The 12,900-nt window shown below is 37.1% G+C and overlaps 1 protein-coding gene across 8 annotated transcripts in view; it reads right to left on the bottom strand.

The window, feature by feature from the left end:
- Positions 1–2,498: 2,498 nt before the first annotated feature.
- The window catches only part of TRRAP (transformation/transcription domain associated protein), a 96,208-nt gene continuing 85,806 nt past the window's right edge, over positions 2,499–12,900 (bottom strand). For all 8 annotated transcript variants that reach the window (XM_086622435.1, XM_086622439.1, XM_086622436.1 and 5 more), the window contains 5 exons: positions 12,342–12,559; positions 9,486–9,670; positions 7,623–7,826; positions 6,450–6,644; positions 2,499–3,572 (listed from right to left, as the gene is read on the bottom strand). In XM_086622435.1, the coding sequence (XP_086478561.1) occupies positions 3,288–3,572; positions 6,450–6,644; positions 7,623–7,826; positions 9,486–9,670; positions 12,342–12,559 (1,087 nt within the window). In that variant the 3' untranslated portion in view covers positions 2,499–3,287. The remainder of the gene's footprint in view (positions 3,573–6,449; positions 6,645–7,622; positions 7,827–9,485; positions 9,671–12,341; positions 12,560–12,900) is intronic.

Raw genomic sequence — 12,900 nt, 5'->3', positions numbered from 1 at the left:
GGGCCACACTCTATTCATCACACAAGGAAACGGAACCACCATCTAGAACAAAAAGTTTATAGTGAGAAGTAATAAATTCTTCCTCCCAGCCAAATCCCATAGCAAACCCTTTGATTTACATTAAGAACTATGTTAAGCAGAAAGGCTTGATCCCCTTGATCTAAACGTTTGCATCTCAAGTCCGCAAACCAACCAGTCTTACCTCTCATTGCATAGCTATGGTTCAGGGTTAATCAGCTGGCTACCATTCTCTTTTAAACTTTTAAGGGCTAAACACTTACCATCTGTTTCTGCTGGACCTTATCTGCTATTGACTCTTCTGGACCCAGGGAAGAAGTAGGTAGACACCTAGGAAAGTCACAACTTGCTTGATGAGAGTCCCTTTGCTCTTGCTAAGGTCCTCAGACCAACTAATGGGAAAGGTAGTAGTGATTCAGCTGGGAAAAGCTCTGGTCCATCTCACCTAGTAAAGAACTGAAAAGAAACTTGGTCGGGAAATCCTCCAAGTGAAATAATTTCAGAGAAACACAAAATGCATTACTGCAGTTGCAGAGTAAGCTAGCAAACAAGTATTTCCAATTCACTTTTTATTCCAAAACTTCCAGAATTACATTTTCAGAGAAGTTGTGGATGTTTCATCCTTGGAATTCAAGGCTAGGCTGGAAGAGGCTTTGAAAAATCCGGTGTAGTGGAAGGTGTCCCTGCCCATGGCAGAGGAGTTGGAACTAGATGATCTTTGAGGTCCCTTCCAACCCAAACCATTCTATAATTCTATGATTTTACAAGTCCTACACAGAATAAGCTAAATTTATCACTGTTCCTTAATATTGTGTTGTAGTTTACAATGAAAATGGAACATTCATTTATTTGCCAGGCTTTTTGTCTAAAAATATGATATTTTTCCATAAATTAATTATTGCACATTTACTTTTCATTTACGAGACCCAAGGGTAAAGCTTTCCTTTTCATTTACAAATCAATAATATCTTAATTTCCATTTTCAAAATTACATTTTATTTTTCCTGCTGTATTATAGTTATATCCCAAGGGAAAAAAAAAATGCATTTAATTTGGAGTGCAAGGTATCTTCTTTTCTAATACTAGATGAGCTTGTTACTAGTCAAAAAGCAAAGAACAGGTGCAAGTTAATAAATTAACCTAGCAAAACTATACATTCTCCTATATACTACGTTTATTGGCACATACTGTAATATTTAGGCATAACTGACATATAGCAAAATACTCTGTACTAACCACCAAAGGCTTCATGCCCAGTACAACACTGGAATATCCCACCTGAAAGGTAATGAAGACTGAGAAAATTACTGATATCTGAGGTCTGTCTGGCATGGCAAAGTGATGCCTCCCAGCCAAACAGAGTAAAAGCCTGTTTAACACTTACCCTTCAAATGGGTTTAAATTCATCAACTTAATGAGTTCATAACACAGTCATGGATGCAGACTCTGTCTGTGTATTTACATATACACTTGTAGATACCTACATACACACGATACGCTCAAGTCCGTATCAATTGATTGGTTTCGCTAATGGCTGCAAAGATGAAAGGAACAGGTGTTTTTGCAACTCAGAGCTATGGAAAGCACGTCTTGCTTTTTTTTAAATAATGACTACAGTCATACCTACCCGCTTGATCTGCGGCAACCAACGAGTCACACGCTGTTCATCTGTTAACTTGCAGGTGAGCTCACCAACTCAGTAAAGGTCATCAGACTGGCTTTTAGAAACTCCCCTTGTCTCATAGAATGACGGTGATTAACTTCAGTTATGCTTCTCTTGTTATTCTGAAACCTCTAAACAATCTGTTGATTGTTTGTAAAAAAATAAAAGACAAGACAGATTAATAATAAATAAATAAAAAGGCAGACAGACTCATCCTTTGCTACAGCAAACAAGATCATCTTTGTTTCTGTGGGAACAGCAGAAACCCCCTAATAGAGTTCATCTGCAGATATAATCTTGACCCCTGAACAACTACCTAAAAGCTGAATTTCTTGTAGACGCAAAATAGACTATCCTGTTTAAAGAAAGACTTTTAGAGAAAAGATGGGTAACACACTCCTGACTGGCTAGGAAGAGAGACCGTACACTGAATGATGAAATTCTTGTCATATACATACCTCCTATTTACGGCTCTTCTGTAAAGAAATTCAACACCATACATGAGAACATCACATTCACATCTCATTAACACAGTCTTTAACATACAGGCTGTTTTCATTTATTAAAGACAACATTTGCTTTTTTTTTTTTTTTCTTTTTAGTCCATAGTATAATATTTAAAATATTCTAAATAAAACAAATACCGTAGAGTTTTACAAAATATTTATTTTGAAAAAAATCACTCTGTACAAATTTAACATTCTCAACACCAAAGTTTTATAAAAACGCTAACACAACAGAAAGACGAGTGAAACATTAAACTGATCATTTCTTAAATTACAAAGAAACTGATTCATTCTAAAGAAGCTATTGCAATGCTAAACATTAAAATAAAACAGAGAACTTTATAAGATTTTTTTTAATCTATTACAGCCAAATACACGTATCAAAGGATGACTTTTTCCATCCTTTTTATAAACTTGCCCCCCTAAACACTGTCCACGACTAAACCAAATACTCCAAATGGTTTACACTTTTACTGTACATAGCTTGTGCTCCAGGAAAAGCTAGCACAATTTGATCACCATTTTCTCAGTGCCTAACAAAAAGTCACCTCTATACATGTGGTACAAAATTCTCTGTACAAACCAACTTTGCTCATGTAAATTTGAAGCAAACTTAAAGGAAGAGTATTTGCGCCTTCAATATGGTACAATGAAGGGACAGTAATTAAGTAAAATTTCACAAAGTAAAATTCAGTAACTGGGAATACTTTTTTTTTTAATAATTACTACTGTATAAAAAAATTTATGTGCTGCAGGTTATTAGGAATGGCAGACCCTAAATCTAACAGTGCTAGTTTTATAGTCCTCGTCATAAAATAAGATTTTTCTGTACATTATTAAAGTTTCCTCTCTTCATTTTAAGCTATTTATGAAAGCTGTTGTTGCATATTAAACAACCTTTCTTAAACAGGAGAAAATGTCCCCTCATGAAATTAAAACAGTAAAATTGTCGTATTACTGTAAACACGACTAAAATGAAGACTGACAAAATGCAGTGTGACAGCTAAGCCATGGTCTGGAAAGCTTTTTTCACATTTTCTTAACACAATATATGGCTCACACCACAAACAGCAGCAAAAAAAGCTATCAAAAATTTCAAGTTACAGCCAGGGGTGCCAGGCAGGATCCATACGACACAGATTATCCAAGCTATTTGCAGCTGCTACCAGAGTGTTGACTTTGCTTTCTCCTCCTTCAAACTGAGCAAGATTATGAAGTCGAGTCATGATGGCAGTAACAGCTTTCTGAACTAGTGAAACCAGCTGCTGGCTGTCCATGTTTTCAGGTTGCCCAGCTGCTGAGAGTGGAGAGGAAGTATCCTCTTGTGTTTTTTTGTGCCATGCAATTATTTCATCCCGTAGCACAGTTTTTAGGATGCCATCAACCTATATGAAGGAGAAAAATCAGACTATTATATTTAATCGAAAGAACCATCAGAGATTATACAATTGTCACTGGATTTTAGTCAGTGGCATTTTGACACTTTTGGTCTCACTTTGCTATCTCAGTCTTTTCAAGACGAGTGTGGCACCCAACTGTCTTTGCTATTTCCTCTCAAGGTGATTCTTTCATAAAAAGCTTTCATTATGAAAACACAACACAATGACTCTACAGAAATGAAAAACCACATAAACTAATATATGTTAAGATCTTCATACACAAAATACAGTCATGTACATTCTATTTTTAAACGACTCCACTGAATTTATGACTTTTCCCACATATACACCAAAGTCTTGTGCAAAGATTAAGAGTGCTTTGCAAAGCTGGAGGTTCTTTGCACAATGATTACGATCTCAGGGAATACTGTTCTCTGCCAAACAGAGAAAGATCACTGACTGCAACACACATACATATGTGTGTGTGTATATATATATATACACATATGTATATAAATATGTATATAAAGACCAGTTCTATCCTTGGACGAAAGAGAAATGCCTGCAACAAAGAGTTTCCTGTTTTTTCTCATGACTGAGTTGAGTTACTGACGTTAACTCCATCAACTCCAACAGACCTGAGCCTCTAAACCAAACTTTTAGGTATCCAGTCTGAGTCAAATGCACTGTTTGCACACAACAAATAACACATTTTATAACACATATAGGTATTAGGCCAACATATACAAACACATATTAAATATATTTTATGGACATTTGTAAAAAAGATAAATGCAGAAAGTGTTAAAAGCTTTCCTGTCTTTCCAAAAGACAGACAATCTAAAGCAGTAATTGTCACATGCCTGAACTGAGCTGGGTACGCATTGCTCCAAAAAGAATCAATGGGCACCTGTGCTCTGATCTTCAAGAAATCATACAATCACAGAATATCTCAAGTTGGAAGGGACCCATAAGGATCATCGAGTCCAGCTCTCTGCTCCTCGCAGGACTACCTAAAATTAAACCATATGGCTAAGCGTGTCATCCAGATGCTCCTTGAACTCTGGCAGGCTTGGTGCTGTGACCACTTCCCTGGAGAGCCTGTTCCAGTGACCAACCATCCTCTCAGTGAAGAACTTTTTCCTAATGTTCAGTTCAAACTTCCCCTGACACAGCTTCATTCCATTTCCTTGTGTCCTATCACTGGTCATCAGAAAGAGGAGATCAGCACCTTCCCCTGCCGCTGCCCACCTTGAGGAAGTTGTGAACTGTGATGAAAGCATTCCTCAGCCTTCTCTTCTCCAAGCTGAAGAAATCAAGTGAGCTCAACCAGTTCCTCCTAAGTCTTGCCCTCGAGACCTTTCACCATCTTGGTTGCCTTCCTCTGGACACTCTCTAATAGCTGGATGTCCTTCTTATATCGGGACGACCAAAACTGCATACAGTACTCAAGGTGAGGCCACACCAAATCAATGGCCAACATGAGCCGGCAATGTGTGCCTGCAGCCCAGAAAGCCAACCGTATCCTGGGCTGCATCCAAAGAAGTATGGCCAGCAGGTCGAGGGAGGTGATTCTGCCTCTCTACTCTGCTCTCGTTGAGACTCCACCTGCAGTACTGTGTCCAGCTCTAGGGCTCTCCAACACAAGAAGGACATGGAGCTGTTGGAGTGAGTCCAGAGGAGGCCACAAAGATGATCCGAGGGCTGGAGCACCTCTGCTATGAAGACAAGCTGAGAGAGTTGAGGCTGTTCAGCCTGGGAAGAGAAGGCTCCAGAGAGACCTTCTAGCAGCCTTCCAAGTACCTAAAGGGGGCCCTACAGGAAAGCTGGCGAGGGACTTTTTACAAGGGCGTGTAGTGATAGGACAAGGGGTAATGGCTTTAAACTGAAAGAGGGGAGATTTAGATTGGATATAAGGAAGAAATTCTTCACTCTGCGGGTGATGAGGCACTGAACAGGTTGCCCAGAGAAGTTGTGGCTGCCCCATCCCTGGAAGTGTTCAGGGCCAGGCTGGATGAGGCTTTGAGCAACCTGGTCTAGATGAAGGTGTCCCAGCCTACAGCAGGAGGAGTTGGAACTAGATGATCTTAAAGGTCCCTTCCAAACCAAACCGTTCTATAATTCTGTAATTTGGCAAGTCTAATTGGGCACACATCATTTAGATGTTGAAATTACAGTCTATGTCTGCAAATTCAATGCACACATAGATATGGCTTTGTAAGGTGAGATGATGAATTTTTAAAAAATATTCTAACACAGCTTTCTGTATCATAGATAAATAAATCAATCACTTCAGGATATTTTCCATCTTTTAAAAAGTAACTGGCTCCCACCATAGCTACAGCATGTTCTGTGCAATGTCTCTGGTGCAAATTTCTTGCCTAAGTGCAAGATGTCTCATTTTTGGAAAGCATTAGAATTCAAAAGGAAGTCAGACAATTTCTTTAGAAAACTACACCCTGCTAAGACTAGAATCCATCAAAGTAACAATATACCTTTAGCAATCAGTTCTGCTAACAAAGGGCCAAGACACATTTCTATTCACAGATTATTACGAAGATTCTAAATGATGTTGCATTTGTCATTTTACTATTTAACACTGCCAGAATTTGGAAGCATTTACGAGGCCGGAGTACTGAAACAATCAGCCTGAATTAACATGTTTGGACAAAAAATTAAATCGAGGGTAGAATTACACCTATCTTCGTTCTATTCTTTCCAAAAAGGCAAATTGCAAACATTACAAGTGGCCTTTGTGATAAACTTAGGGTAAGATTTAAAATCGGATTGCTCAGTTTCTACCTTAACGAAAAAAGGGCTGTTTAGTTTATCAATTGTCAAATGTAACGCGGCTACAAACAACCTTCCAAAAGGTATACCAACCTTAAAGTTTGGCTGTGCAAAGCAGCGAGCTACTGCAATCATGGATGCAGTCAGTGGACCAGACACCCCAATGGTGGTAAGAAATTCGGAAATGTTTGGTGTGAGCCGAAATGGAACTGGACGATTGGCGTCCAAATCTCCAGTAGCATCGTTAATGTCAAAGCGGAAGTAAGCAACATTTAGCTTGCCCGTATCCTGGATTTAAAAGCAAGATGCACAAGAGTAATTAAAGGAACAGATTTTCATTAGTGAAACCAAAAGAAGTTGGATTTTTGTTTACTGTTAATACTCAGAGTACAAACAGTACTCCAATACCTTCTTACCCTTTCAGGCAGTTTTGAGCAAAAAAGTTAAAATTAAAGGCATGCACAAAGTCAGGTATGTATTTCTCTTAAAAAAACATCTCCAAATCCCCTTACTAAATACACATTATTGAGTATCAAACTGAGTACTAGCTTCTTCTGTAGCATGGTCTATAAGGAGTCACACAGGTACAGATCTCTGTTCTCTCTGCATCCCAGCTCCGGGTAAGCACTCTCTAGGCGTTGTTCATTCTGGGTAAGCACCTGAATGCTTATGTAGAGGGATGGAAGAATCTTAATTGCTACACAGAGTATAGCCCTCCATGCATTAAAATGGCATAAAGACTTTAATACACACCACCTTTGCCGTACTAAGGTGGCAAGTCTCATTTTAAATGTTGGGTTAAAAGAGAAAAATCACTATTTAATAAGATTTGTAGGTTGACATGATGGCAATGCTGAAAAGAGAACAGTATTTGAAAAAGTGTATTCCTCTTTAAGAAAGTTATGCTCTAAACATTTTTTTTTAAAAAAAAACCTTTTGACAGGGAGATATATTCAAAACAGTATATTTGAAGGAGGACTAAAAAGAGAGACTTTTCGGTCATTCACATCAACAAGTCCAATATCTAAGAATGATTTTACAGACAAAGTTCTAAATCCTCACGACAGAAGGCAGCGTTGATGTCCACGGGGACTGCAGTTAAATTGCTACCTACAGGATGTGCAATCACATATAAATGAAAAGCCTACTGAAATGCACTGTTAATTACATATGTTGAATTACTGTTTTGACTCATTTCAAAAGTATAGTCCAAATTCCCATTTGATCAAAGATGACAGCACGCATCGAGAACAAACTAAAGCATACCTGGGCAATTTGCAGCATTTCAGGGTTGAGTCTATTTAAATGAAAGATGAATTCTGCAAAGCCAATTAGGGCTAACTGAATAGTGAACATCTTTCGAAAAGTCCAGTAATCCGTAGCATTGGGGAATGTGTGCAAAGCCCACTCCTTAAGCATGCTGCGCGGCACCATGTTACTCTGTACTTCTTTAAGTATATCTCTGAGAACCTACACAGGAAAAATATTAGTTGAAAGAGATAATTTTTAATACGCTTCTTAGCAACAAATATGCCACAAGCAACTACCAACCTTCTCTCAACTGCTGTATCTCATCTCAGGAAAAACATCCTGAACTTGGACACTTTCAGTCCAACACTGTTTTCTGACTTCTTTGTCAAAGCACACATAATACTTTGTTAGCCCAACCTCTTTATTTGAAAAGACTAAATTTTTAATAAAACCATATAAGCGCGAGAACTGCAAACAGGCATATCAGAAAACCTGAGACTGAAAAGTTATATAATCTGATTTGAAGTATCTGCTATTCAAGACTTTAAAGAAAACCAGAAGTGAGCTAGAGAGACATTCAACTCACAATGCTGCATTTCCTTACGAGAAACTAACAGAACATACTTCACTGTTTTCTAGCTCCAGTGCAAGCTGGATTTACATTTTGCAGCAATAAAATAAAATCCTTTATTTTAAGCATTATGGTAAGATTTGAAATTATACATGGGACCTACAAAGCACGCAACCTAAAGAAGGCTCTCTGCATAGCTTCTTCATATACAAGGTAACAGGTAAAGGACCTTTGTTACACAAGACAGTGAGAGACACTGGGTAAAGTAATTTGTAACATGTTTTTACAGCAAAATTACCTCAAAAATACAAAAAAGATAAAAGCTGAGAGCTGTATTCAACTGCTTCTGTAAGTGTATACTGTGCAATAGTTTTTCCCCTACATGTAAACATTTGTAACCTACCAAAATATTTAATCACTGTAGCATATACAAGCCTAATTAATTAGAAAATAAAAAAGTTAGGATCTGTTCTATTATACCAGAAAGCATGATAGTCATACTGACTTCAATTAAATGGCTGTTAGAGTTTCATAACCTGAAGGAAAAATTCTCAAAATAGAAACAGATGTTACATAACACTTCATTTTATTTTGTAACAAAGGAAGTCTGAAAAGTTCTTTAAATGATGTCTGTGATACCTGCATACCGTGTATTTTCTAATAGCTACATTTGAAATAGGACTAGTATTTTATGTAAGAATTTGCATTAACCTTAAGATAAAAAACATAAAGTAACCTTATTTATCACCAATTGGATGTTTGATGGAGGTCACAGAGAGAGGGAGGTCTGTTCTGTCTGAGTACTATCGTTTATTAGAGTGAGATTACTCAACTGTTTCTGTTTGATTTAGATGAAATGAGAATCCACTTGCAATTTTAGGAGATACATTAGAAGAACATGGGGAAGCCTACATCACATACCATGCTGTAACTGCTTATGTAAATTAGGAATGCTGTTTCCCATGTTATCAATTAATTATTTTCAAAGCAGTATACAAAAGGGTCAAAAAGCAATCAAGACCTTGTCTGTTTTCAGTTGCAGTTGCCCAAAACAACCTAGAGTAAAATAAACACAGCTTTTCTGAAGCTTTCCAAGATAATCTGAAATACCAAAGAGATATGAAAGTTCCCAATAATACATTAAGCAAAAACAAAATAAACCGCAAAAAAAAATCAAAACACCACCTCTGCAAAATGTATCTGTCTCATATCTAATGAGAGGTGAAGAGCTGGGAGGGAGTTTGGACATAGTATAGTAGAGTCCTCAGGAAAAGCCCTTGATTACAATTCATTATATATTCCAGTACCTGATGGCTAGCTTGAGTCCCCCGTGCTTGGACCGTTGCCAGTCTGTCATAGTAACGAGAAATAGGGTTGTCATGCTCAATGCCTTTCTTGGCACAGCGTTGCTTATAAATTTCCACCAGGGAAAGAGAAGAGGGATTGTCTTCAACCAAACGCATCTGTGGAGAAACTGCTACAACACGGGGAACTAGGAGTAATTTGAGAAGGGTGAGAGAGAAAGGGGGGGAGGCAGAGGGAGCAAAACAAAACAGTTAATCCATAACCTAAATACTAAAATATTAAGAGGAGAATTAGCAAGTACCAGCCCTTAAAACACAACTGTGATAATCAACTGAAGTGTATCAAGAGAAAATTTTAATTACTACACTCATAAAATTCACAAGCTCAGTCAAAAATGAAGTATGGTAGCAGATTTTTTTTATCTTAACAGAAACATCAACTGTATTAGCAAAAAAAAAAAAAGAGCACTCATTCTTCCTACTTTTTGTTACCTGCAGAAAAGAGGGTAATACTTTATTCAGATGCAAACAGGTTCATAATATCCCATTAAGTGACACTGGCATTATGTCAATAAAAACGACTGAAGAACAAAACTACTAAACTCAATCGGGTATGTAAAGTGACTCAGAAAAAATGGAGGAAAAAAAACCTGAACATAGTTGATAAATAGGTGTTTAAATGACACTATTTGAAAATAAGATAGGGAAGACACAGCAAAGTATTCAATAAGAAGAAAACTTAAGCCACTGAGCTTTTCCTTGATGAGCAGTAAACTTGCAAAAACCCTATTTGCACTTTCATGGTGCTCAGCAGATGTACCACCCTACTGAGCCTTACGTACATTCCCACCTACATCAAGACAGACAAGGCCTCTTCCATAGCCAGCTTTCCCAGTGACACTGTTTGCACTGTTTGACAGTGACCTCCACTACCATCCAAACTGTTCTCTCATTTCCCTCAGAAGCTGCAATAATTAACCCCAGAAATATAGGGAAAAGTTGTTTAAATGCATTTAAATTGTTTGATGCAATTTCTTCAGTCTTAAAGAAGAAAAAGCATTCTGCAGAAGGAGTGTTAATGAGCTATTTCTTCTGGTCTGCTTCCATTAACCTCTGGCAGCAGGGAAACGAATGTTCTTTAGGTTCTTTCAAATAGTATCCAACCACAAGGTACAGAATTATTTCCAAAAACACCTCAGTTTAAAAACAGCTCTTTGAACGAACACGTTACTTCAATAATCATGTTATATAGAGGATATATTTCCGTATCAGTGCTCTTGTTTATCATGTCTTTCAAGGCTTTATCTACTGCATTCCTGCTGTTTTGGCCTCAGAGCAATACAAATTTGTCTTCACATACGTAGATATACTATATTTACCTTTTGTCATAACAAATCCTTTGGCTTGTACATTTTAGTCTTTTTGAAGTTAGAACTCAAATACGCGTTTCTAGCTGTGTTAAGTGCAACTTGCATCATCTGGCCACACAAGCTCAAGACAGTAACTTCATGTCAATAGATACTATTACCCAAAAAGGAGGGCTGATAACATCATGCTTTTTTAAAATCAGATCTCAGCACTTTTTAAAAGGGCAACAGCAAAATAGCAGCTTTGTCTTAGTGCCTTTGATTAAAGTTTCCCTTATCCACAATATATTTCCTGGTCACCAACCAAGGATTATTAGAACTGACTAACGCGATGTACAGAACTCATTTATACCGAGTGATTCATTGACCTTCTGAAATGAAAATTATTTATACATTAATATGAAGTAGCTACACAGCTGTAAGCTGGAATTTGTCAACAGTCTCAGTATATGGAAAACACAGGAGTTTAACTATTTTAAAGCATTTATGTTAGTATTTGAATCACAAGCAGACCAAGTATGTTGCCAGACAAGACTGATATTCTCCTTTTCTCATTTCATGAATTAATTCTTTATAATCAACACATGAAAAAGCCAAAACACACAAGAAAAGAGAAAGAATTAAGACCGTATGTTCAGCTTTCATTCCCTGCTTCTGTTTTGAAATGCTTAAATATGTGACCTTCTTATTATGTAAATATTTTGGCAATTTATGCATATAAATCATATTCAAACTCTCCTTAAGTCTCCTTATTAAGGCCTCCCAACCATTACGTTTGTTAATTCTGTAATGTTCAAGCATTGTCAGGTCGTGCTGAGGGCAAAAGTGTACTCTCTGAACCAAATAACCTTTTAACGGATCACAGAAGTATGTTCAACAGAAGTCCTGCATCCAATATCCAGATTATGAATGGATTTTATTTGGCAATAACTATCCAGTCAGTATATATTCCTGAAAGTAAACATCACACCATGGATATATAAAGTTACTTCAAAAATTACAAAGGTATGTTCACATTCAGAAACTGTATATCAAATTCAAAGCTCTACAAAAAAAACTTCTTCTGTGTTACGTGGAAGAGGTAAAAGAAATTCAGTATTTATGTATTGCAACTTAGGGAAAAAAGTTTTGTTTTATCCTTCCCCAGCTGCCTCTAAATGCTTGTTCTGAAGTATGTGTATCCATTTCCATAGCAACAGATCCAAAGGGTATGTCTCTGCCTTACACGTTATTCACAACTGAACTTTATACCACAAATGATGCGTGTAAGCTCTTCTAAAAACACCCTAGATCACATGCAATCAACTTTACTTCTTCAGAGGGGTGCTACAATGCCAGAAAACACTAATCACCTAGACAGATGTGAATTTACCTTCTGAATATTCAAAACCTTCAGTATCAGTGATTAGCAGTTGTCGAAAACTTCAGCAATTAAAAATCTTTGAGTATAACATATATTTAGAAATAATAGAAAATCTCTCTTTTTCAGTACCTGTAAAAAACAAATGTCTTTTTGTAGTTTCCTTCCTTTTCTCTAAGCAGGGGTTCAAAAGCCGAAGAAGCTGCAATACCCGCTCCTCTCTACGAGACTCTGTCAGGCAAGCATCATTCATTACCAGATACGGGTAAATCTTTCCATTATGGCCTCGGATATAGAGTCTTCTAGCTGCAGTATTGTGCTTCTGAACGATCTCCACTCTGGGCATAAACCTATCAAAAAGAAAGGGATATTAAAGCACCTGAGCTAATCTCCTGTGATATTAAATCATGATTTAAACTAAAACAAAACAAAAACCCACAACAAAAAACACCAAAGAAATAAGGCAGTGCAACTGTATTACAAGGTGCAATTCTATTACACAGCTGGCCCACGGTTTCGATTTTGTAGTCAAAAAGTTGTTCTGTTTGATTTTATCTGTTTTTAAGAAAACACAGTCCTCGAACAAAATTATCATTAGATCAGACTTTTATCCCTATTTTGAAGATTAGTACCTCTATTGACAACAGAAGAACTAATCTCAACCTATATCAATGCAAAATAAAACCAGTTG

This window comes from Tauraco erythrolophus, chromosome 17, assembly GCF_009769465.1.
Source record: "Tauraco erythrolophus isolate bTauEry1 chromosome 17, bTauEry1.pri, whole genome shotgun sequence".
NCBI lineage: Eukaryota > Metazoa > Chordata > Aves > Musophagiformes > Musophagidae > Tauraco > Tauraco erythrolophus.
The sequence above is the reverse complement of the archived record's forward strand: the minus strand, read 5'-3'. Positions and strand labels throughout refer to the sequence as shown.